The sequence below is a fragment of the Mustelus asterias genome, chromosome 10 (genome assembly GCF_964213995.1).
Source record: "Mustelus asterias chromosome 10, sMusAst1.hap1.1, whole genome shotgun sequence".
Taxonomy (NCBI): domain Eukaryota; kingdom Metazoa; phylum Chordata; class Chondrichthyes; order Carcharhiniformes; family Triakidae; genus Mustelus; species Mustelus asterias.
In genome coordinates, this window is record NC_135810.1 from 94,162,782 (window position 1) to 94,190,582 (window position 27,801).

General features: G+C 42.5%; 1 protein-coding gene across 2 annotated transcripts in view; it reads left to right on the forward strand.

The window, feature by feature from the left end:
• Window positions 1-27,801, forward strand: part of LOC144499778 (protein furry homolog) — a 302,728-nt gene that overhangs the window by 17,978 nt on the left and 256,949 nt on the right. For both annotated transcript variants that reach the window (XM_078222227.1, XM_078222228.1), the window contains exon 2: window positions 7,345-7,544. In XM_078222227.1, coding sequence (XP_078078353.1) covers window positions 7,345-7,544 — 200 coding nt within the window. The remainder of the gene's footprint in view (window positions 1-7,344; window positions 7,545-27,801) is intronic.

Sequence of the window (27,801 nt, forward strand, 5' to 3'; positions counted from 1 at the left end):
TGATATATCTGTTTGAATGATGGTCAGTTAGGAAGAGAATGACTGGATTTACAATGAGGGTGGGGGCGATAAATGGGGAATCTAATAGGACATAGCACATAGCTAGCATAGCACATTGTAAAAATTACTACTATATATGCAAATATAACAAAAGTGGTATATTTACCTGGCGGGGTTGAAACCATGATCAAGTAAGTAATGAGTCTAGCCTATTGCACTTGAAGTGTGCTGATGCCTGACCCAGGCTAGGGTAGAATAAAGGATCAAGGTAGCCGATGAGGTTAAACCAAGACTTTACCTGATGCAATTTTTCAAAGCCATAATCGGCCTTTTGGCTAAGATAAAGAGTCAGATCAAGTCTAGAACGGGGTGCTTGCCTTATCTTGTCAGCTTGGATCTTGTTTGATCAAGACCAAGGCCAGGGTGGCACAGTGATTAGCACTGCTGCCTCACACTTCCAAGGACCTGGGTTCGATTCCCGGCTTGGGTCACTGTGCAGAGTCTGCATGTTCTCCCCGTGTCTGCGTGGATTTCCTCCAGGTGCTCCGGTTTCCTCCCACAGTCTGAAAGATGTGCTGGTTAGGTGCATTGGCTATGCTAAATTCTCCTTCAGTGTACCCGAACAAGTGCCAGAATTGGCGACTAGGGGATTTTCACAGTAACTTCAATGCAGTGTTAATGTAAGCCTACTTGTGACACTAATAAACTTTAAGATGGGGTACGATGTCTCATATTGTCAGCTTGGATCTCGTTTGCCCCACACGTGGGGACCATGAATTGGATTTAATTTGAATTGGGTTTTTGGTTGGAATAAAAATACCAAAAGATATGAAAAAAATAATAAACTATGCAATATATTAATACTTTAACTGAGAATAGTGTAAGATTAGACTGAGGCAGAACCAGACATCCAATTTGAGCTGTGCTTCAAACCTGATCTGGGAAACCCGAGATGGGGGTGCGCTGTCGGTGGGACCAGAAGATCCTGGTACTTGCTGACCTACATTGACTTATAGTTCAGCAACACTCATTTAAAATTCTTACGTTTAAATGCCTCCGTGGCCTTGTCCCATCCTATTTCTGTAACCTCTTTTTGCCCTACAACCCTCTGAACTCTGCATTCTTTTATTGATAGCCTTTAGTGTATCTCCAATTCTCTTTGCCTCACCATTGGCACCTGTACCTTCAACTGCCTAGGCCCTAAACTCTATAATTCCCTCTCTAAACCACTCTGCATTTTTACTAATTTCTCTTTAAGAAGCTTTTAAAACCTAACTTTTTGACAAAACTTTTTAATATCTCCCTTTGTGGTTCAATGTCAAATTCTGTGTTGTAATGCTCCTGTAAAGTGCCATGGGACCTATTACTACATCAAAGGAGCTTTATTAATGTAAGTTGTTGTAATATCACAATTACCTTTACTCAGTAAAAATCTTTGCTCATGTAAAGTTCCAAGAAGTTTTTTTAAAAGTCTTGAAATGTACACTGTGATTGCAAAGACCAAGGCTGGAATTTTACCATCCTGCCTGCCATGGGAATCAGAGCGGGTGAGGGGCAGAGCATGGGAAGTTCTGTTGACCTTGGGTGGAATTTTACAGTTTCAGGACAAGCGAGGTCGTAAAACCCTACCCCAAATGTCGACATCCTGGATTTTTCTGCAACAGTGTTCTGAATACGTCTGGATAAAAATTGTGGTTTTGCACTGACTTCTGGCACTCACTCTGTGTTCTGGGGTTTTATGTGTTGGAATCTGAGGTATCTGTACTTATTGCCAACATATGCTTGATTCAACTGCATACTTATAGCAGTATAACCACTGTCATATCAATAAATATATACTGTTGTCAGTGTTTAGTGGCATTTCTTTAAACTGTATATTGAATATCATCATTTTGGAGAGTGACAACTGTTTCATATGGATAAAGTGCACTTGTGCCACCTGCACTTTTAGACATTTTGGTAATCCATATCTTAGTATGTACTGGATAAATATAGACATGCAGCCACTATGCATGTTGTAGTCCATCATCGTGTACCTCATCCAAAAAATATCCTTTCTCTGACCTTCAGTTGTGGAAAGCTCAGTTACTGGGCAGAAGGGCATAAGCTGTATTGCAACGAAACATTCCTTCAAAATTTATTTTTTTAAAGATTGCCATAATAATGGCTAGTTTCATATACTACGTCACCTACCACAGGAAATGGGTGACAAAATGCCAGAACAAATATGTATGCATATCTTTTTAGCTCAAAGAATTATAGCAATTACATTGCACAGATAAACTGGAGCTCATGGAGATTACAACAGCCTGTTGGAGGAAGTCCAGTGTGATCAGCTTGATAAAAGGGCTTGGTAGGTACTCTGTACCAAAGGATTTTTAATGTTTGTATGAGGCAGGCTATGTCAACTATAGACAATTTTTTAAAAAATGCATCAAGATTGTCCAGCAAAATAGGGTGGAACACTAAAGCAACAGAATGAATGCCTAATATTAGAGTGCAACTATCTAATTAAATACTGTAAAATAAATTAATTTTAAAAATGAAATTATTCTGTATTATTGCCTTGAATTAGAAAATCAATTATCCATCCAGGTTATTGGAATATTATAATAAATATATCTTTATTATCATTTTAAATCATAGCATTATTATCAAAATTAAACACTAATTATTCAATAGTTGCATTTTCATCAATTATGTCTGATTAAAAAATGAAATTATTTTGTTGAAAATTTGCTTTGAATGTTTTTATTCTGTTGCTCCATTTCAATAGTTTGTAATGCCTGGAACATTAGCCAATAGATCTAATTTAGTATTAGTTTAAAAATAATTAATACATCCAGCTATGGAATTAGGAAGCGAAGTTTCAAAACAGAAACTGCAGCAAAAATTATAATATTTTGTGGACAATCCAATTTGAGAAGCTACGGTTTTAAGAGTATATTTTAATTGTACACAAATGTATGTGTCAATGAAATGAGTCCAATACCCTATTTACACATGGAGATTGAATTCAGGTCTGGCAAGCTTGCATGAAATGAATTCATTTTCCTTAGTGTTGATAGTTGCTGCCGTTCTAAATAAGGACCCAGTGACTGATAGTATCAAATTACCCATGTGATACTTGTACAGACTTATCAAATAGGAGCAGAAAGCTGTAAGAGAAAACAGGATCTCAACTGTAAAATTATTTTAAAGGCCTCACTCACATTGAGACCATTTTGGAATATTTACTTAGGATTTAAAATGTATGAGAACAACTTGGGCTGCTTTCAATAATTAACTATATTTTTGATGTCCCATACTGTTCCAAAGTATGTGTATAGGAATGGTATAGATGATGTCATCTTCCACTTCCTATGATTGATACATAACTCTATAGTCCATAGCGCTTCAAAGGAGGGCCCTGCAATCTATTGAGGAATTTTGTCAGCTGAGGCCAGTTTTACAGTGACAGAACTCAGCGTAGAGAGAGATATCCGCCATGTTACCTGCAAAAAACAATTTTAACCAAAATAACGCAGTGATCTCTCAAATCTGTGCAAAGCAATGCTCTTGTTCAAGCCCCAACTGAAAAAGAATTGGGCATCCACCACTGTAAAAACAATGTTGCACACTTCGGCCTAGCAGGCATCCAGGGATTCAATGTTGAGAGCAGGAAATGCATCGAGTGGCCATATTTCCCCTGTTGGAGTAAAATCAAAATTAAAGGATACAAGATGGTTACCTGGCACAAAATGGACTCTGGGAAGACATTAAGATGTGCTGACTTGGGCACAGACATTGCACAGCAAGTTAAAACCTGTTAGTGTTTGAATTGCGGCAGAAAACAGATCAGACCTTGACATAAAGCAGAACCAAAACAATGAGTTTTTGTAATTAGATCAGTCTTTGATGGGGGAAATAAATGCATAAGTGTATCTACCCTATGTATAACGATTGTTAACTGCCAATGTCCTTGTCTACTCTTATGTATAACGATGTGCTAACGGCTAATGTCCGTACTTGTCTATTATTTGAAAATGTATAAAAGATGCTCAACTGCCATTTTAAAGTTGAGAAGGTGACTGCGCGCACTGCGGAGAGCCCAGCACTTCTCCCAAAGCTTTGTCCGACAAAACTGCGTGTTGAATCTTTAAGTCTGACTCTGAGTGGTGATTTTCCCACAACACCCCCATTAAGCGGGTGCCTCAGCTGCTTAGAGTATGAACACTGGAGGAAAAAGGACATAGCAAAATATGTGTTTGAGCAGTTTTCAGCCCCATATCTGCCACTAATGGGTGGCCATTGGGAAATCTAAATCAAAATATTGAAACTTCAAATTTTAGCATTTTGAGCTCTGGTGCCTACGTTTGAGCAGGTGTGTGCACACTCACAGGGGAGGCTTATCACCTGTGCTTTGTCAATAAAAATGTAAACATATAAATGTAAACAGTCAAATTAGTGACATCTGTGAAATAAGGATCAGTAGACCAATACTGTTACAGAAAAAAAGTAAGCATAGACATACACAGATGAATGGTTATTGACCTAAAATATTGGATTGTATTTTTGGCAGGTACTGGCCTCCAGTAACAGGATTAAATGGGGGTCTAATTGGCTGCTGTCCTATAAAGGACTGCAGGCATTTCCCTATGTAGAAGGCCCAATCAGAGGGCCCCAGCACAGACCAACTGGAGTCCCACTGGGCGTGGTGAGTGCCTTTGAGGCAGAAAGGCAATTGTGAGGTGCCCATGGATGCACTCTGCAAATCTGAAAATGAAGGCCCTCAGTTGGTAGGGTTAAAAGTGTGAAGGGGGAACCCATGCTCTGATGGGTCACCCTCCCCCTCTCCCAGTCTGCTGCATTCAAGGGGCTGAAAGGCCAGACAAAAATCCAAATTTCCTACCTTGCAGATGTGTCACTGCTGACCTTTTAGGGACCACTCAGAAAAAGCGGGTGTGGTATAGGGCAGTCAATACAATTCCCACTAAGCTGCAAAATGGAAGGAGTGGTCCTGGTATTGCCCTTCTGTATAACCTGCATCCAGCATTCCTGGCCACCTGGAACTGGGCAGGAACAAATTTCTAGACCATAATTTCTACAAACTTTTCACCTGACTTATGCGCAATGCTTTTTGGCCTTCTATAGGACCATTGAATATTTGGAAAGTTAAAATTCTCCACTGTATTGACAGAATTTTATGGGGAGGCAGTGACTCCAGTTGACATTGGTGAGCTGACCTCCACTTGTTTGGCTCACCCCAGGGTAATTTAATGGCAGTTGAGTTGTTATTTGACTCAATCTCAGGGTGTGGCTTCTATCTGGGAGGAAATCCCACCTCTGAGAACTGCTGTTTAATCAAATGGCCAGCAGCTGTTTAGACCCAGCAATGCCACCAAAAATGGTGGACACTGTCTCGGACACCAGATAGGTCTCGATGAAGACAAGCCATTGAGGGGAAGACCCAAGTAAGTCCAGGGTTTTGTTGAGGACAGGACTTGCGTGTTCTCTGGGTCTTGGGACTTAGTTCCAGGCAGCGCCATACAGTGCCTGTTCCGGCCACTGCAGTGCTACACCTTGAGTGACTGGAGAGCTGCCAGCCAATCTGATTGGCTGACTGCTCTCCAAGGCCAGAATTTTTCCTGGATGAGGCCGGAAGTCCCGCCTTGTGCCAGTCAGCATTCTTAAAAGCATAACATGATATTGGGGCTGCTGGAATCGGCGGGGATATGTTCCCTGCCAACTCTTAGGATGATGGAGGCTGAACCCCTGTTATCCTAAAAATTGAGACCAGAGATCCTATTAATCTAAAACAGTGCCTTTGGGTGCCCTTTTAAATATTGTTCCAGTTGTGTCAGTCAATTTCTGAGATCAATCCTGCAAGCTTTTACCAAACAGATTGTAGGTTTTTCTTCTTGCCCACTTAAAGCAGTTTTGAGATCCCAAAACCATCATGTGACTCCAATTTAAATATATTAATCAGACATCAGCCAGTTTCTGGCAGACAATTTCCTACCTGAGTGAGTTGGTCCATAAAGATCAGGATCATGTAATTTGTGGGAGGAACGGGATGGTCAATTCATTTCCTACTACATTCCTGCCAGGCAGATGAGTTACAAGGCTGAATTTTCAATTGCCTGTGGAGGCGAGGTCGGGTTCAGACATGCACTGAAAATAGCACATCATTTATCCAACACTTCCATGACGCACTGGAATTTTTAAAAGACAGGGCAGTGAAGGCAGGAGCCTAGCAACCCGCATCCTCCAATCAACTTGCTGTTAAACTCATTGAAGAACCCGTTAAAAGGCTGGAGAGGAACAGAATCAAATTTTCATGGTTTAAAAACAGCAAGCGTGAATAGTCAGGGGAACATCAATGCACAGCTGTCGGGAGCATGCATGGTGGTGGGGGGGTGGCGGTGAGGGGAGCACTTTTTTAATTGTGGCTGCTCATGAAAAATATTGGATAAGAAAGGATATTCAAATGGAGATGCTCATTCTGTTTGCCAGTTTTCCAGTGTTCGAGAAGATTAGCTTGAGTACAAGAGGAGTGTGCATTTGGGCACTTGTTTGGATCATTAGGCTGCTGGTCCTCTGCTCTCTTGCCTGTTCTATCCTTCCAGACAGTGGCAAGCCCAGTAATGGCTGCCAATTGCCTTGTGAAACCACTTAGCAGAACTGATTCCTGCTTTCAGTGCCCAAAGTCCCTAATCAGATGTTGAACTTGCCTCTGGGCCAAATGACCATTCCCTTTAAAAATCAGGTTGCGTCACTGTCTGATGTGGTGGCGTCAGGACCCAAAAGTGATCTGGCTATTAGAATCCCAACCGAGGATTGAAAGTCCAGACCATAATCAAGGCTAACGATAGTTGACCATTGCTATCTTCTAGGCCACAACAGGAGTCACAACAGATACAGGCCACTATTCAACCCACAGGATAATACAAGAGGCTGATGTGATGCCCACCGGCATATTAACGGTGGCATGCGAGCCAAAAAAACAAAGTTGCAGCTATTCAGCGTCTTTGATGCTTCTTGTAAATCCTATTTGTGCTGAACTTTAGCAGCATTTTCAGTTTTTATTTAACATTTCTAATGCTTCAGTTACTTTTTCAACCTGAGATATACATGGTCAAGCTTTTGAATATTTCGTCAGAAAGGAAAGTCATTAATGATAGACAAGTGGTGGAAGTAACTATTTATTTTTTTACTTTGCTGTTAACATGCTATGATGATTGACACCATCTGCCCCATTACATTAGTGATATGCAACTTGAGAACCTGAATTTTCTTTCAGGAATGTTTGTTTGTTAAAGGTGCTGTTTAGACAGTTTATTGAATGTTCTGTTTTTTTCTCAGCTTCTCCAGTAGGCAACGGATACATCAAACCACCAACAACACCTGCGAGCAGCTTACAGGGTGACAGAGGTCCACCAGCCATGATGCCCATCAATATCGACCCTGATATTAAGTCAGGAGAATATGTCTTAAAAAGCGTATTTGCCAACTTTACTACTCTGGCTGAAAGAAAGATTCGCATCATCATGGCAGAACCGCTGGTAAGTTAGAGAGCAAATTTTTTTTTAGTCTGTGGTCCTGTAAAATTGGTATAGACTGAGATTCTCCGCTGTTCCTGTCGGCAGGATCTACTGGTCCCACCAACGGTGCACCCCCGCCGCAGATTTCCAGGTGGCATGGGGTGCAGTCAATAGGAACTCCCATTGACAACAGGGGACTAGAAGATGCCGCTACCAGCAAGCGCTGTGCCACTTCCTGCTGTGAGAAACATGCTGCGGGGAGGCTAGTGAATTACCTCCGCCTCCCCGCCATGGTCTTGCCAACTCATTTCTTTCCAGAACTAGCTTTTCAAATGAAACTCTGGGCAATCTCATTCATAAAAGTTATTGCAGGTTTATTGAAAGGTACTAATGTTCTTCGTGGGTACTGCTCACAGATTTAAGGCAAATGGTTTAGCAACCAGGGATGAAGCATCTTCTTTTGAATATCTCTCATCAAGAGCCCATTATTGAGTTACATTGTACAATTTAACTCATCTATTTGTAGTTCTGATGGATATGTTGTTTTATGTTACTGACACTCTCACAGCACCCTCAGCCTGTCCACTAAAAAAGGACTGCGTCCCAAGCAGCAATGGGAGAAATGTAGACCTGGCTGAAACCTGGCTCAGTCACTTGCCTTCAAATATGTGATATAACTGCATGTATGAAGCAGTTTTCTTCGCAGCTGAGTTCCAGAAGTCCACATTTCTCAACAGAGCTGGGACAAAAGCCCTGATCACCAGTGATAGCTGTTGTCTTATGTGAAAGCCTCTCCTCACTATCTAACCCAGCCGAAGTGTGAGTCTTTGTTCTGATGCTTAATAGAAATTAGTGTGTAATGGTACCTCTACAGAAGAAGTCAGTTCTGTGATGCCTACCTTGCGATGCCCAGGTTGTTGGGAAGAATGTAGAGGAAAGGGACAGAAATTGATGACAGAATGGACAATACTGAGAGACTGGACAGTAGTCGATCAGAAGCATCGCAATGCAAGTTTAAGTAGTCAAGCTGTGTGCTTATGGATTCCTCAGAGGTTTATGAAGGCGTACAAAGACTATTTAGGGATTCTGTAGAGGTTTATGGCCTCAGAATGTCCTGTGGTGTGTTTGTTGTAGGATCACCACTCTCAAGCCAAGGCTGCACCATGAGGTTGGGTGGTCTTGTTTCTTTCTTTGTTGTTGTGTACTGTCTTGTCCTGCAAAAGGAGAAAGTGTTATTGGGTGTTTTGTACAAAGGGAAGTGCAGATTGTGAGGCTACTGCTTGTTGTGCAGAGGCTGAGAGTTAAAAGAAACAAGATATGAACAGATTGACTGTTGAATTGAAAGCAGCTTGATGCAATGTGCAGTGAGGAAAGAGCCACAATTGCCACAAGAGAAGTTGGCAATTGTGCAAAAGCTGGCAAGCTTGAAGAGAATAATGCTAGCATGGTGCCATGAAGAGATCCTCCCACCCTCCAGGCACAGCCCAGGCATGATTTTCTCTCCACTGGGGGCTGTACTTAGCTGTGTGCTACCGACGGATACCCTTTGCCAGAGCACCATTTGTCAGGTCCCGTTGTGAACCCCACCAATGTGGGAAATTCGAATGTGGGAAGAATAATAGAGCGGGGAAGCCCACTCATGAGATGTTAATGCGTGTAATAGTGTTCCCGACTTTCATGGTGGGAATTCCATTATGTCATTGGTGGAGGGAATGGAAACACTCTGAATGGAAATCCTGTCATCATAAAAGCTTTTGGGGATTCCTGTTGGATTCTCTGCCCCCTGTTGGTTTGCCCGCCCGTCGGAAACAGAGACAGAGAATTCTGACCTCCATCCGATAAGTGTGTATTTGTATTGACGATGAAAATTGGTATCATGTGTTTGGTGGTGAAAGATATGATGGAGGGGAGAAAGAGTTTTGGGAGGAAGAATAATCACCATGTGTTGAGAGCTGGGTGATTGATATGTTGTATTCATTCTTGTTACTCAGACTGATGCAAGTCATTGAAGTGCATGAATGTGCAGCAATGTGTGGCAGGGTATTTTCCTTGTTACTTGTACTTCCAGGTCTTATGTATGATGATCCTGGACCTGACAACCCCCAACAGCCTGTTTTCATGCCGATTGATAAAATTATAATTATCAATTGGAAGGGCCATGACTCCACCCTTGATTGTGATGACAAGCCCATTTTCTTCAAGGAGAATGTGGGTGTGCAGGTGAACTCAGCTTCCTCTGCAGGCACTATGGTGTCAGGAGTTTCAAGACACCTTCTCTTTCACACGGAAAGGGAATGTCTTGAAGGTTTTGTGACAAAATATCTGTGGAAATGGTATAAGTAAAGAATAGGGTGAAAATTGATGTGAAGTATGGACTGGGAGGCTGGCTATTAGAGAGGATACGTTGCCTGGTCCAGATGGCTTTTTTAATATTCTTTCACAGGATCTATTGCCCAACCCTAATTGGTTTTCAGAAGGTGAGGCCAGCCATCTTCTTGTATCGCTGAAGTCCATGTTGTGTAGGTACACCCATGGTGTTGTTAGGAAGGGAGTTCCAGGATTCTGGCCCACCGAAAGCAAAGGAATGGCAATATAGTTCCAAGTCAGGATGGCGAGTGACTTGGAGGGGCGCTTGCAGGTGGTGGTGTTCCCATGGATATACTATCATTGTCTTTCTAGGTGGTTGAGGTTGTGTGTTTGGAAGGTGTCAAAGGATACTTGCTGAGCAGCTGCATTGCATCTTATAAATGGTATACACTATGCATCAGTAGTGGAGGGAGTGGATGTTGAAGGTGGTGAATGGGATGCCAATCGAGCAGGTTACTTTGTCCTGGATGGTGTCAGACGTCTTGAGTGCTGGTGGATCTGCACTCATCCAAGCATGTAGGAGAGCATTCATCACACTCCAACTTGTGCCTTGTAGATGGTGGACAGACTTTGGGAACCCAGGAGGTGAGTTACTCACCGCAGAATTCCCAGCATCTGACCTGCTATTGTAGTACTTATGTGGCTGATCCAGTTTAATTTCTGGTCAATGGTAACCCCAAGGATTCAGCGATAGTAATGTCGTTGAATGTCAAGGGGGGATGGCTGGATTTTCTGTTGCTGGAGATGGTAATTGCCTGGCATTTTGTGGAGCGAATGTTACTTGTCACTTATCAGCCCAGCATGATTGTTATCCAGACCTCACTGCACAAGGGCAAAGATTGCTTCAGTATCTGAGGAGTTGTGAATATTAGAAACATAGAAAATAAAAGCAGGAGTAGGCCATTCTGGCCCTTCAAGCCTGTTCTGCCATTCATTATGATCATGGCTGATCAACAAATTCATTACCCTGATCCTGCCTTTCCCCCCATATTCCTTGATCCCTTTAGCTCCAAGCGCTAAATCTAATGCTTCCTTGAAATCACACAACATTTTGGCTGGTATTTCTGTGGTAGTTAATTCCACAATTCACCACTCTCTGGGTGAAGAAATTTCTCCTCATCTTAGTCCTAAACATTTTACCCCTTATCGTCAAATTATGACTCCTAGTTCTGGACTCCCCCACCATCGGGAACATTCTTTCTGAATCTACGCTGTCTAATGCTGTCACAATTTTCGAAGTTTCTATGAAATCCCCTGTCACTCTTCTAAACTTCAATGAATATAATCTTAACCAATTTAGTCTCTCACATATGACAGTCCTGCCATCCCAGGAATCAGCCTGATAAACCTTCACTGCACGCCTTCTACAGCAAGGACATCCTTCCTCAGATAAGGACACCAAAACTATACACAATATTCCATGTGTGGCCTCACCAACATGCTGTACAATTGCAGTAAAACATCCCTATTCCTTTACTCAAATCCTCTCGCTATGAAGGCCAACATACCATTTGCCTTGTTTACTACCTGCTGTACCTGCGCGCTTACTTTCAATGCGCAAGGACACCAAGGTCTGGCTAAGATTATGAGAGTAAACTAGCTCCGAATATAAAAACAGATAGTGAAAGTTTCTACAAATATATAAAAAGAAAAGGAATGGCTAAGGTAAACATTGGTCTTTTAGAGGATGAGAAGGGGGATTTAATAACGGGAAATGAAGAAATGGCCGAGGCATTGAACAGGTATTTTGTGTCGGTCTTCACAATGGAAGACACAAATAACATGGCAAAAATTGATGGCAAGAAGGCTACGGCAGGTGAGGACCTAGAAACAATCATTATCACTAAAGAAGCAGTGTAAGGTAAGCTAATGGCACTAAAGGTAGTCGAGTCTCCTGGCTCTGATGGAATGCATCCCAGGGTACTAAAAGAGATGGTGGGGGAATTAGCAAATGCACTCGTGATAATTTACCAAAATTCGCTGGACTCTGGGGTGATTCCAGTAGATTGGAAAACAGCAAATATGACGCCACTGTTTAAAAAAGGAGGTAGACAAAAGGTGGGTAACTATAGGCCAGTTAGCTTAACTTCTGTAATGGGGAAAATGCTTGAATCTATCATCAAGGAAGAAATAGCGAGACATCTGGATAGAAATTGTCCCATTGGGAATACATGAAAGGCAAGTCATATTAAACTAATTTAGTGGAATTCTTTGAGGACATTATGAGCATGGTAGACATCGGAGAACTGGTGGAAGTGGTGTATCTGGATTTCCAGAAGGCATTCAACAAGGTGCCATACCAAAAGCTGCTGCATAAAATAAAGGTGCATGGCATTATGGGTAAGATAGAGGATTGGTTAACTAACAGAAAGTAAAGAGTGGAGATAAATGGGCGTTTTTTCTTGTTGGCGATCAGTGACTAGTGGTGTGCCTCAAGGATCAGTGTTGGGACTGCAATTTTTTACAATTTACATAGATGATTTGGAGTTGGGGACCAAGTGTAGTGTGCCAAAGTTCGCAGATTACACTAAGATGAGTGGTAGAGCAAAGTGTGCAGAGGACACTGAACATCTGCAAAGAGATATAGATAATTTAAGTGAGTGGGCAAGGGTCTGGCAGATGGAGTACAGAGTTGTGAGGTCATCCAAACAGCAAAATGGACTATTATTTAAATGGTAAAACATTGCAGCATGCCGCTGTGTAGAGGGACCTGGGTGTCCTTGTGCATGAATCACAAAAAATTGGTTTGCAGGTGCAGCAGGTAACTAAGAAGGCAAATGGAATTTTGTCCTCCATTGCTAGAGGGATGGAGTTTAAAAACAGGGACGTTGTGTTGCAGCTGTATAAGGTGCTGGTGAGGCCACGCCTGGAGTACTGTGTACAGTTTTGGTCTCCTTACTTGAGAAATTATATACTGGCACTGGAGGGGGTACAGAAGAGATTCACTAGGTTGATTCCAGAGTTGAGAGGGTTGGCTTATGAGGAGAGACTGAGTAGACTGGGACTATACTCATTGGAATTTAGAAGAACGAGGGGGGATCTTATCGAAACATTTAAAATTATGAAAGGAATAGATAAGAAAAAGCAGAGAGGTTGTTTCCACTGGTGGGTGAAACCAGAACTAGGGGACATGGCTTTAAAATAAGGGGGAGCAGATGTAAGACTGAGTTGAGGAGGAACTTGAACTTGAGGACGAATGAGGGTGGATCTCAAAGAGACTTATAAAATTCTAACAGGACTAGACAGGGTAGATGCAGGGAGAATATTCCCGATGGTGGGGGAGTCCAGAACCAGGGGTCATGGTCTGAGGATTCAGGGTAGACCATTTAGGATGGAGGTAAGGAGACATTTTTTCACCAAAGAGTGGTGAACCTGTGGAATTCATTGCCACAGGAAGTAGTTGATGCCAAAACATTGAATTTATTCGCGAGGTGGCTGGATATAGCACTTGGGGCAAATGGGATCAAAGGTTATGGGGAGAAAGTAGAATTAGGCTGTTGAGTTGGATGATTAGCTATGATCATAATGAATAGTGGAGCAGGCTCTAAGAGCTAAATGGCCTCCTCCTGCTCCTATCTTCTATGTTTCTATGAACTTCATCACCCAAAGGGTTGTGAATCTGTGGAATTCTCTGCCCAGTGAACCAGTTGAGGCTACCTCGTTGAATGTTTTTAAGGCCAAGATAGATAGGTTTTTGAACAGTAAAGAAATTAAGGGTTATGCTGAGTAGGTGGAGCTGAGTCCACAAAAAGATTAGCTATGATCTTATTGAATGGCAGAGCAGACTTGAGGGGCCAAATGGCCTACTCCTGCTTCCAGTTCTTATGTTCTTTTCCATCTTTCTCAATTTGTACCCATTCAAATAATAATCTGCCTTCCGATTTTTGCTACCGTAATCCATATTATATTGCCTCTGCCATGCATATGCCCACTCACTCAGCCTGTTCAAATCATGCTGAAGTATCTCTGTATCCTCCTCACAACTCCCCCTCCCATTCAAGTTTGTATCATCTGCAAATTTGGAGACAATACATTTAATTCCCTCATCCAGACCATTAGTATATAATGTGAACAGTTGGGGTCCTAGCACAGATCCCTACAGTATCCCACTATCACTGTTTGCCAGTCGGAAAAAAACACATCTATTCCACTCTTTACTTCCTATCTGCAAACCAGCTTTTTATCCATCTCAAGACACGACCACAATCTCACGCGCTTTAACTTTACATAGTAGTCTGCTATGTGAGACCTTGTCGAAAGCCTTCTGAAAGTCTGAATAAACCACATCCACTGGTTCTCCTTGGTCAACTCTACTAGTTACATCCTCAAAGAATTCCAATTTGTCAAGCATGATTTCCCTTTCGTAAATTCATGCTGCTTTTGTCTGATTATACCACTGCTTTCCAAATGCTGAGCTATGAAAACCTTGATAATAGACTTGAGAACCTCCCCTACTACCGATGTTAGGCTCACTGGTCTATAGTGCCCTGTTTTCTCTCTACCTCCCTTTTTGAATAGCGGGCTTACATTTGCTACCATTCAATCTGTAGGAACCATTCCAGAGTCCAAAGAATTTTGGAAAATGACCACCAATAGATCTACTGTTTCTGGGGCCACTTCCTTAAGTACTTTGGAATGAAGATTATCAGGCCTTGAAGATTTATCCGCCTTCATCACCCATTTACCCGCCTTCATCACCCTTCAGTCCGATTGATTTCCCTAAAACCATTTCCCCACTAATACTGATTTCCTTTAGCTCCTCACTAAAACTTGTGTTTCTCAGAACTTCCGGTACATTATTCATGTCTTCCTTTGTGAAGAAAGAAACGAAGATTGAATTTGTTTGTTCCCGTTTATGAATTCTCCTATTTCTGACTGTAAGGAGCCTACATTCGTTTTTGTCAATCTTTTTCTTTTTACATATCGATAAAATTTTTGTTGCTGGGCATTGTGCAATAATCCCCACTTCTGAAGTTGTGATGGAGGGAATGTTTTTGATTAAGCAGTTGAAGATGGTTGGGCTTAGAACACTACCCTGAAGAACTCCAGCGATTATGTCAGTGATGTTTGACCTCCAACAACTGCAACCATCTTTTTTTAGTGCTAAGTAAGACTCCAACCAGTAGAAAGTTTTCCCCCCATTCCTTTTATCTCCAGTTTTGATAAGATTCCTTGATGCTATGTTCAATTAAAAGCAAGCACCTTGATGGCACTGTCAACAATCCTTTCCATCATTTTGCTGATGATTGAGAAGACCGATGGGTCAGTAATTGGACGGGATAGGTTTGTCCTGCTTTTTCTGGACAGAACATATCTGGGCAATTTTTCACATTGCTGAGTAGATGCTTGTGATGCAGTTATACTGGAACAGCTTGGCTAAGGACACAGCTGATTCTATGCACAAGTTCTCAGAGACTTCACAGACATCAGAGCTGAAGGAAAATAGTCTGTGTCACACGACTCAAAAAGTTAACTCTCTTTCTCGCTCCATAGCTACTAGATCTGCTGAGTTTTCCCAATTTTTATTTTTAAGTCATGGTAGATGGGTGTTTTTCAGACTGGAGGATAGTGGACAATGGCGTTCTCCCAAAGGTTATTGCTAGGATCTTTTTTTTTAGATAAATATATAAATGACTTGGATATTGGAATGCAAAGTAAAATTTCACAATTTGTCCATGATGCCAAACTGTGGCAAACAATGAGGATGATACCAGCCAACTGCAACAGGACATAGGCTTGCAGTATGGGCAGACAAATGGCAGATGGAGTTTAACACAGAAAAATGTGAGGTGATGCACTTTGGCAAAAGAATAGGGAGAGGAAATAGATGCTAAATGACACTTTTCTAAACGTTGTACCGGGACAGAGGCACTGGGGTTCACATATATAGACATCTGAAGGTGGCAGGACATATTGCGAGAGCAGTTACCAAAGCATATGGGATCTTGGACTTTAATCGTGGAATCACATCCAACGGTAGATATTTATTCTGGGTTATCAAAACGTAGGCTAATTGATTACAGTCTATATTCTCTCAGCATGTGATGAATAACCAAAGCAAGATGCTGTTTGTTTTGATTAGCCAATTTTTGGGACATATGGCTTATGTACCTGTTCAACTTGGAGAAGAGAGGATTGAGGAGAGTCTAAGAGGAAATCATGAGGGGCCTAGACAGAATAGATAGGGAGAAAATGTTCACATTGATGGAAGATCAAAAAGTGGAGGGCACAGTTTTAAGGTAATTAGCAAAAGAAGCAATGGCGGGCGTCATGAGGAAAAGCTTTTATGGAGGAGGGGGAATGGCTATAGTAAAAATTGCTCCTTCAGGAAACCAAATAGCTTCCTTCTGTGTTGTAATAATTCTATAAATAGAGGTTTTGAGTACAACAGCAGGAAGTTATGCTGAACCTGTATAAAGATTTGATTTGGCCACAACTGGAGTATCGTGAACAGTTTTGGTCACCATCTATTAGGAAGGATGTGAAAATCCCTGAATGAGTGCAGTGGAGATTTACCACTCTGGCTCCACAGATGAGGAATTTTAATTAGAAAGCTAGGTTAGAGAAGCATTTTTTGGAGCATGGCAGATTGCTAGAGATGTACAGAATTATGCTAGTTTAGATGAAAAGTTGTGTTCCTATTTGCTGAGCAGGGTACAGATTTAAGATGTTGGGCAACAAATACAGGAGGGATGTGAGGAAGAGTATGGTATTGACAGGAAACCTCTGCCGACAAGGGTGGTGGAAGCAAAGATGATAATGATATCAAAAGGAAATTAGGTGGGCACTTGAGCAAAACAAAGTTCCAGAACTATGGGAATAGAACAGGGGAATGGGATTGAAGCATATGGGCTGATCGGCCACTTTCTATTTCGTACTGACTCTATGGACAGAACTTGTGGCATGGGAGCGGCCAGATGCCTATTCGAACGTGCCATTAAGTTGGGCACAATGATATCAAGATTGGTGGTGGCACAGTGGTTAGCACTGCTGCCTCATAGCTCCAGGGTTCGATTCCTGGCTTGGGTCACTGTGTGGAGTTTGCACGTTCTCCCCGTGTCTGCGTGGGTTTCCTCCGGGTGCTCTGGTTTCCTTCCATAGTCCAAAGATGTCCGGGTTAGGTTTATTGGCCATGCGAAGTTGCCCCTTAGTGTCCCGGGATGCGTAGATTAGAAGGATTAGCGGGGTAAATATGTGGGGTTATGGGGATAGGGCCTAGGTGAGATTATTGTCTGTGCGGACTCGATAGGTTGAATGGCCTCCTTCTGCACTGTAGGGATTCTATGATCTATTACAGGGATAGGGCCTAGGTGGGATTATTGTCGGTGCCAACTTGATGGGTCGAATGGCCTTCTTTTGCACTGTAGGGTTTCTATGATTCTATAGATCACTGATGTCATTAGACCCGATTTCAATATGACTGAAACTGTCAGAAGCCCACTCTCCCTCCAAAAAAAGCCAATTAACATCATTAAAAGGATAATTGATTTGAATTTTATTCAGCCTGTGCACTTTTACGTTCAGCGCATTGGCTGCACAGGTGGACAAATTGATGTAGATACTCCTTCATGAGGAAGGATGGAGTAAAAGCAATGCAACACCATAGCAGAGCAAGGAATAAGGGGGCTGCTGCTAAGGTTGCAACAATAGAGTTATGGAGTCATACAGTACAGAAGAGGCCCTTTGGCCCATTGGGTCTGTACTGACAAAACTACAGTAAATCCACACAAATCCCACTTTCCAGCACTTTGCCCATAGCCTTGAATATTATGACATTTCAAGCGCACATCCTTGTACTTTTTAAAGGTTATGCGGTTTCCTGCCTTTACCACCCTCCCAGGCAGTGTATCCCAGACACCCGCCATCCTTTGGATGAAAACGATTTTCCTAAAATCCCCTCTAAACCTCCTGCCCCTCAGCTTAAAATGATATCCTCTCGTTATTGACTGTTCAACTAAGGTGAATAGCTACTTCTAATCCACCCTGTCCATACTGCTCATAAATCTTATACACCTCAATCAGGTCCCCCCCTCAGCCTTCTGTACTCGAAAGAAAACAACCCAAGTCTATCCAGCCTCTCTTCATAGCTCAAGGGCTCCATCCCAGGCAACATCCAAATGAATCTCCTCTGCACCCTGTCCAGTGCAGTCACATCCTTACTATAGTGGGGTGACCAGAACAACACATAGTACTGCAGCTGTGGTCTAACCAAAGTCTTGTACAGTGGATGGAAAGATATTTTCCTTGAAATTGTGAGCAACTGTGTAATCCTGTGGCACATATTTTGATATTATTCAGAAGCCCAGGGTTTGGAGGCTCCTCTATCAGTATGGGATGTCTTAAAGCTTGACTGTTGCACAGAAACCTTCATTGAACCCTGGGAATTGTCCCTTCAGTACAGGTTCCTCCTCTGATGAGGGGAGTAGTAGGGGTAGAATAGTGTCCAGGAGCAGCAACATTGTCTGCCATCAAACACATCAGGGAGAGCTGAAGGGTTGCAAGCCATCAAGGTGGATATAGACGAGTATGCCAATGGAGATGCAGGCACCCTGCTGGCAGAGTCCACTGGCAGTGCACAAACTATTTAGAGATGACAGAGGTTTAATATGTGATGTGGAGATGCCGGCATTGGACTGGGGGGGCACAGTAAGAAGTCTCACAACACCAGGTTAAAGTCCGACGGTTTATTTGGAATCATGAACTTTCGGAGTGCTGCTCCTTCATCAGGTGAGTAGAGAGACACGATTGCAAGATAATGGTTGGAATGCGAGTCTTTACAGATAATCAAATCTTTACAGGTACAGACGGTGCGAGTGGAGAGAGGGATAATCACAGGTTAAAGAGGTGTGAATTGTCTCAAGCCAGGACAGTTAGTAGGATTTTGCAAGCCCAGGCCAAATCGTGGGGGGTTACATGTGGTGTGACATGAACCCAAGATCCCGATTGAGGTCATCCTCATGCAAGTGGAACTTGGCTCTCAGTTTCTGCTTGGCCGCCTTGGAGAACGCCTACCCAAAGATCAGAGGCTGAATATCCTTGACTGCTGAAGTGCTCCCCGACAGGAAGGGAACACTCCTGCCTGGTGATTGTCAAGCGGTGTCCGTTCTTCCGTTGTCGTAGCATCTGCATGGTCTTGCCAATGTACCACGCCTCGGGATATCCTTTCCTGCAGCGCATGAGGGTAGACAATGTTGGCCAACTCGCATGAGTATGTACCATGTACTTGGTGGATAGTGTTCTCACTTGTGATGATGGCATCCATGTCGATGATCCAGCACGTCGTGCAGAGGTTGCCATGGCAGGGTTCTGTGGTGTCATGGTCGCTGTTCTCCTGAAGACTAGGTAGTTTGCTGTGAACAATGGCCTGTTTGAGGTCACCTGAATTCTTCTCACCTGAAGAAGGGGCTTAGAGCTCCGAAAGCTTGTGTGGCTTTTGCTACCAAATAAACCTGTTGGACTTTAACCTGGTGTTGTTAAACTTCTTACTGTGTTTACTCCAGTCTAACATCGGCATCTCCACATCATGACTGTTTGAGGTTGCGCAGTTGTTTGAAGGCAAGTAGTGGGGGTGTGGGGATGGCCTTGGTCAGATGTTCGTCTTTATCGTTGACATATTGAAGGTTTCGAAGAAGATGTCATAGTTTCTCTGCTCCAGGAAAGTACTGGATGACGAAGGGTACTCTGTTGGTCATGTCCCATGTTTGTCTTCTGAGGAGGCTTAATATAGAAGAAGGCTTTGCCTTCTAGGTGCGGCTGTCACTTCATCATGTGTGATTGGTGGGGAGATTGCTTAAAACTGCATAGGAGGCCAAGGTCTGTTACATTGAAAGTGATATCCTGAATTTTTACATGTCAGGGTCCTTCCAAAGGCCTGCAACTGAGTTGTGTGGAGTATCTCAACCACTGCTTGTCATGCTTTATTGAAGAGGGTGGAAACACTCATGAAGTTCACAACTACTGAGGAGAGCAAGAGAATTTGAAGCTGTTGTAGGTTTCTCGAAGACTTGAGATCCTATTGACTGCACCCATGTGCTATTGACTGTACCCATGTAGCTTTTTGTGAACTGCAGGTGCTTTCACTTGCTAAACATTCAGATAGTCTGCGATCACCTGCAATGCATCCTGCGGGTGTGTGCACAGTATCCTGAGAATTGCCATGACGCATATGTTCTCTGGCACTCCAAGTATCTTGGCTGTTCACTGCTCCTTGCTTGCCCGCCATGACTGGATGGCCAGTTGATGCGTGGCAAGGGATGTTCCTTGAAGAGATGACTTATGACACTCATCAGAGGAGGCTGTGGCATAGTGGTATTGTCACTGGACTCGTAATCTATAGACCTAGCATAATACTCGTGCAATTCGGGTTTGAATCTCACCATGGAAGATGTGGAGTTTAAATTCAGCAAAATCCGTCTGGAACTGAAGGTCTAATAGTGACCATAAAACATGATCAATTGTCATAGGAACTCATCTGGTTCACTAATGTCCTTTGTGGAAAGAAATCTGTCATCTTTATTCTGTTTGGCTTACATTGACTCCAGTTCCACAGCAATGCAGTTGACTATGAAATAGCCTAGCAAATGACTCCGTTCTAAGGGCAGTTTGGGATGGGCCAGTGACACTCACATCCTCTGAATGAATTTTTAAAAAATCCTTGAACTTCTGCAGGGAAAAGAAAGGTCAGCCATGCCTCCAAAAGGGCAATTATTGAGAGGATCATGGGTGGATCATGTTGAAGATGTGGTTTTGGTGCATGAACCAACTTGCAATCTGACTGACCTGACTCACCTGTTAAAGGAACAGTGCTCTGAAGGCTCGTGATTCCAAATAAAACTGTTGGACTTTAACTTGGTGTTGTAAGACTTCTTACTATGCCCAGCCCAGTCCAATGCCAGCATCTCCACATCGTGTATTATTGAAGTCATTGCATAATTTACTATGCTTGAAAACAGTCATGAGACTGGACAACAGATTGTGAGACAGCATACAGGGATGTCAAGGATGCTTTGCAGAAATCTGAAGTATTGATTCATTTTAATCCAAAGCTACCATTATTGCTTGCTTGTGATGCTTCATCTTATGGAATAGGGGCGATAAATTTCACATATTATGTCTTTGGGAGAAGAACAACCAATGTCTTTTACTTCGTGTACTCTGACTAGCTCAGTTAGAAAAAGAAGCATTGAGTATAATATTTGGCGTACAAAGGTTTCATTATTATTTATATGGTCGTTATTTCATTTTATTGACTGATCGGTCCTTAACGACTATATTTGGGCCATATAAGGGCATGCTGTCATTAGCCGAATGCAAAGATGGTCACTAATTGTATCTGCACATTCTTATGATATAAAGTATGGATGTCGTCTATATGGATTTCAGTAAGGCATTTGACAAAGTCCCACATGGCAGGTTGGTTAAGAAGGTTAAGGCTCATGGGATACAAGGAGAAGTGGCGAGATGGGTGGAGAACTGGCTTGGCCATAGGAGACAGAGGGTAGTGGTCGAAGGGTCTTTTTCCGGCTGGAGGTCTGTGACCAGTGGTGTTCCGCAGGGCTCTGTACTGGGACCTCTGCTATTTGTGATATATATAAATGATTTGGAAGAAGGTGTAACTGGTGTAATCAGCAAGTTTGCGGATGACACGAAGATGGCTGGAATTGCGGATAGCGAAGAGCATTGTCGGGCAATACAGCAGGATATAGATAGGCTGGAAAATTGGGCGGAGAGGTGGCAGATGGAATTTAATCCGGATAAATGCGAAGTGATGCATTTTGGAAGAAATAATGTAGGGAGGAGTTATACAATAAATGGCAGAGTCATCAGGAGTATAGAAACACAGAGGGACCTAGGTGTGCAAGTCCACAAATCCTTGAAGGTGGCAACACAGGTGGAGAAGGTGGTGAAGAAGGCATATGGTATGCTTGCCTTTATAGGACGGGGTATAGAGTATAAAAGCTGGAGTCTGATGATGCAGCTGTATAGAACGCTGGTTAGGCCACATTTGGAGTACTGCGTCCAGTTCTGGTCGCCGCACTACCAGAAGGACGTGGAGGCATTGGAGAGAGTGCAGAGAAGGTTTACCAGGATGTTGCCTGGTATGGAGGGTCTTAGCTATGAGGAGAGATTGGGTAGACTGGGGTTGTTCTCCTTGGAAAGACGGAGAATGAGGGGAGATCTAATAGAGGTGTACAAGATTATGAAGGGTATAGATAGGGTGAACAGTGGGAAGCTTTTTCCCAGGTCGGAGGTGACGATCACGAGGGGTCACGGGCTCAAGCTGAGAGGGGCGAAGTATAACTCAGACATCAGAGGGACGTTTTTTACACAGAGGGTGGTGGGGGCCTGGAATGCGCTGCCAAGTAAGGTGGTGGAGGCAGGCACGCTGACATCGTTTAAGACTTACCTGGATAGTCACATGAGCAGCCTGGGAATGGAGGGATACAAACGATTGGTCTAGTTGGACCAAGGAGCGGCACAGGCTTGGAGGGCCGAAGGGCCTGTTTCCTGTGCTGTACTGTTCTTTGTTCTTTATCATCAGTCAGAGTGCCATACTAATGCTGATGCATTATCACACTTGCCTTTACCTACTGAACAGGTGCCACCAATTATTTTTGCTAATATTCTTTATTTCTCGCTAGCAGATAATTTGCCTGTGACAGCTTCTCAAATTCAGAGACATACCAGAAATGATTCCGTGATGGGGGAGGTGATAGATATGATATTGAAAGGAACAACAGTTGGAAAGCATTGTCCGCAACCTGATTTGAAACCATATGTGTTATGAAAGCTTGAGTTGGCAGTTCAAAGGGGAGTCTATTGTGGGGAATGTGAGTGATCATTCCTCCTAGTCTGCGTGAAAGAGTTCTTGAACAACTACATGAAGGACATCCTGGTATAGTCCAGATGAAGGACTGAGCACATAGTTATTTTTGGTGGCCAGGTCTGGGTCCTCAGATTGAAGAAAAAGGGGCAAGTGTCAATCCTGCGCATGAATAAGAAATACACTACTGTTGTCTCTTTTACACCCTTAGGAATGGCCTAAAAAGCCATGGAAACAATTGCATGTAGGTTTTGCTGCTCCATTTGAGGGTTACATATTCTTGGTCATAATTGATGCACACTCAAAGTGGCCAGAAGTTGTTATCATGAGATCTACTACATCTGAACAAACCATTGAAAAACTTGACAAAATGTCTGAAGGATTTGATAAACCAGAACACAGTGTTAGTAATAATGGAAACCAGAACACAGTGTTGGTAATAATGGTTCATGGTTTACTTCACAAGAGTTTGAGGATTATCTGAAAAGTGAATGTTATTCAGAATGTAAAATCCGCACCTTATCATCTGTCAACCAGTGGATTAGCTGAAAGATTCATACAATCTTTGAAACATTCTTTAAAAGCTTCAAAAGAGAAATGTTCATTATCATGTCATGTGAATAGCTTTTTGTCATCTTATAGAAACACTACTCCTGCAACTACCCAAAGTTCACCTGCATTATTACTCTTAAAAAGAAAGTTGAGAACAACGTTTGATTTGTTATTACCTCCAGATACTTCAGGGATTTTAGAGCATCAACAACAATCTCAAGTTGCTAGACAAGAAATGAGGGCAAAACAACACTAATTTCAACAAGGAGGTTGAATGTTAGCACATAATTATGCCACGAGTGAGAAATGGGTACTAGCCATGGTTTTAGCAAAAACAGGTCTAATTTCTTACATCGTTCAAACTAAAGATGAATTAGTTTGGTGACACTATGCTAATCAATTGTCATTTCGAAATAATTTCTCAGAATCATCTCCAGAAGTTTCTTTAGTCCCTAGTGTTGTGAATACCACTACAGAAGACCTATTTGAATCTGTGTTGCCTCAGTTACTAATCTGGTGAGAATGATACAGAATTAGTTCCAAGAGAAGAAGTATCTACAGAAGTTCCAAATCATACTTCGAGAGTCAAGGACAGCCAAATTCCAGAGTATTGTAATACAACCAAAGAGGAATAGATGTCCTCCTAATCCGCTTTCTTACTGACTGTAATGAGACATAGTTCTGTGTCTGGAGTATTATTGATCCTATGTTTAACATTGTGGTAATTTGTTGTCATGACCACAGAAGTAAAGGGGGAGGTATGTTATATATTTAAAAAGGTTGCAGGTTGCTTTAAGAGCTGATCACATGATTTGATGCTTATGTCACGAGGGTGTTTGAGGGGTTGCTGTTTTAGTTTCAGTTTTTCTGTGTGCAGGCAAAAGCTTCTTGAATCAATCTGTTGCAGTTACTTTGAATCCACGTGTGCAATCCATGTTCCTTTCTTTCTGTTAAAACCCACACACCTAACACAGTTAGGATATTACACTGAATGGTACTCTGGTGGTTGTTATCATCTCTAGGCCTCCTGCACTGCACGTTTCAGCCCTGTTTCCCTCCTACATGACTCTCCCAGTCAAAACACCCTGGTCCCCAACATCCTTGCAAGGTGCAGTGACTTCAGTTGACATTATAGGTGTATGTAAGTTACACATTACATCACTTTTAACAGACAGCCCCCCATGCCCACTATATACATAGCCTCCCTTAGGCATGCTCCCACAATACTAAATGGCATCCTCACTCCCCCTTGTAGAGCAAAGAAGTTCACGCTCTTCCAACACTACAGCCAGGTCCTACACATGAACTCATGGCTGCTGACCACCACTGTCGTCTCCAAGCAAGCTTCCTTTGTCAGAGTAGATCTCCTCTTGCCACTTTGTGATCCTCCTGCTGACAACCTGGAGGCTATGCAGGGATTTATCAGTGAACCATGGGATCCTGTATGCAGGCACTTCCAATATTTCTGAAGGATAGCATCTGTTACTGAATCTTCAAAGGGCTTTTACGTCTCTCTCTTCTGTACAGATTCCCTTGGCAGAATTGTTACTGTGGCACCTCTGCTGAAGTCATTGAATTTAATTTGGCATTTCAACTATGTCCTGAAAGCTAAGCTCCTGCCTCTGTGATGTCTTCCAACTAGCAGCAGATTTGTTGCTTGTAGGACTTTACACCCTCTGAAGGGGAAGAGCACCTCATTCCTCCTCTCCACTATCAGAGTCTTCAAAGCAATATCGCCGGGCCAGATTTTGACATGCTGAGGCTCTAAGATATGTCAAGTTTAAGATGCCTCTTACATTAAAAATAAAACTTTACTATTCTCACAAGGCATTGAAAATATAAATATGAAAGCTTTTATTTATATATTATATATATATATAGACAGGCGAAGGCACAAATAAAGAAATATAATCTGAAAATAGCTGTTTGCATTATATACTACTTTCAAATTAAAATACATTCATGATTTCTTAATATTATATTAAAACTTTTTATCAACACCAACAGAAAAGCTGTTACACAAATTAGCTTACTAAATGGAAGCACTAATACAACCTGCAGTGTGTCTGCTTATACACCATATGAAATAAACAATTCAAAACATTTTCGTGAGTTTTGGAGAGCAAAGTAATTGATGACATCCTTAAATGATAAGCTACGAGGTTTATTACTTTCAATGTACATAATGCTTAGGGCAGATAGCTTTCCTTGCAATATTTTTGTCTGTAGATCATTCTGGATGTTTTTCAGTCATGAAAATTACCTTTCCCTTGAACTGTTTGTTGCCATTAGATTCCAAAATAGCTGTAGTTTTGTTTCTACATAAGGAATACCAACTGAATCTGATCTTGGATGATGACTTGTTATAGGACCTGTTTGCTTAAATGTTTTCTTTCTGAGTATTATTCTCTTAATATAAGCATGCAAGTGTTCTATTTTCCCAACAAGGTTAACATCAACATCTTCAGCATTGTCTTTCATCAGAGGTTTACACTTTCACATGGCCGTTATTCGAGGTATCTAACTCAACCAAAAACGAAAAATTGTTTACATTTCTTCTTGGTTTCAAGTGTATCCATCATAGGTGTAGAACGGGGTTCACATGGATGGTGCGATGACGTGGGTACATAAGGGGTCACAAGCCGATAGCATGGGGTTCTCCCGAGAGCGTGGGAAGACACACATTACATAAGAGCTGCTCAGACTTTACAATAAACTTATTATTCTAAGTCCTTGGTCACCAGTCATTGGAACCTAGTAGTTCCACATGGTGTCAGGAATTAGCAGAATGACACAAGGACTTCACCGTATCATCCCACTCATGTTCGATGAAAACATTGCCGACAACTGGACAAAATTTGAAAAAGAGCATCTACTGTGTTTCTGTCTATCAGAAAAATCCAAGACGCCACAGGCTAAACTTAGCAAGCCCCGAGGCCATCAAGAAATTTGATTTTGTTTTCCAAATGGAGGAGGAGAAAGAGGACCCTGGATATTGTTAAAAGGTTTTATTAAAACTCCAGCCAAAAATTAGATGAACTGATTTAGTCTTACACCGCGACTCTCAAAATCCTGCCAAAAAAATGTGCATTTGGCACCCTTACCGATGAACTCGTCAGGGATTGTATTGTGTGTGTGGGGTCCATTGTGATCTTGTTCACAAGCAGGTTCTTCGTGTGCAAGATCTAACAACCATTGCAATCAGCCATCAGCATCTGTATGCTGATCGAGCAGTCAGAAAAAAACAGCAAGGAATTAAGGGAGGAAACATAAGTTTTCACGGTACACGGAATGCCCTGCCCCAACTGCGGCGATGTGGAGACACCGGCGTTGGACTGGGGTAAACACAGTAAGAAGTCTCAACACCAGGTTAAAGTCCAACAGGTTTATTTGGTAGCAAAAGCCACTAGCTTTCGGAGTGCTCGCTGCTCCTTCGTCAGGTGAGTGGGTATTCGGTTCACAGTTCAGTTCAACTGCGGCGGCCATCATTCACAGAACAGAACTGCATGTTTGGAATTTGATGAATGCTGCAACAAATGCGGCAAATTGAACCATTTCGCATAATATTGCAGATCAAAACCTCCAGCTGCACAACTGAGTTTTCTCTCAACCCTCCGATCTGTATAAGAAAGCACCCCCCCCCCCCCACCTCCTTAATGGACACAGACAGGCATTAGGACGACAACCCCCCCAATAAGCATCTGGGTGATTCAAGCCAACCCCGCACCCACCCACGTAGGGCTCCCAAGAGGGCCCACCCGTGGCGGTGCCTGATTGGTACTGCTGGGGGCAGTGTCCTGTGTCAGGGAATTGCGAGGACATGCCTATGCCCCCCCCTCCCTCCCCCTCATACCCACTGAGGGCTGTAATTAACCCTTGTGCTCCCAACAGGTTTCCTCGACTGCTTCAAATTTTTAAATAACTGCTGAACTGGTGTAGTCAGCGAGGTATGAATATTCAGTGAGGAGGGAACATATTGCGGGAAGACTTCCTTGGTTCATTATTTGGTCTTTATATATCAGTTTGCCATTTCACTATAAAATAGTTACAAGGGAACTCCTGTCTTTGTAGTGATTTTAATTCAGGCCCTTTGCACTAGTAAATTTAAAATTACAGTTGCAAAACAAAGGCAGCTGTGTTATTATACATTGTTTTGGAAACAATTGGATTTAACGTCAAAAGGATGTGATCACTGGTATTTGTGTGTACTGTAGAAAAAGATCCTGTTTTGTGTACATTAGAACATTAAAGGATGTTATTGTAGAGTTATTGGGAGTAACTTTGTGCAAGCTTAAAATGGGTAATAATAAATTGACAGCCATTCTCCTGATTTTTATATCCATTGCTATTCGCTATCACCAAGGTTACACTAGCACAAGATCAGTCCCATTACTTTTTCAGGATTCAAGTCTCACAGTAAAAATCCCGCCAGGTTAGAGATATAGGACTGGATTTTACCAGTTGAGAAGAAGTCCTGACACTGGCGTAAAATGCGAGTCGCACGGGCAGGTGGCAGGGCCTCCTCAGAAATCTTCC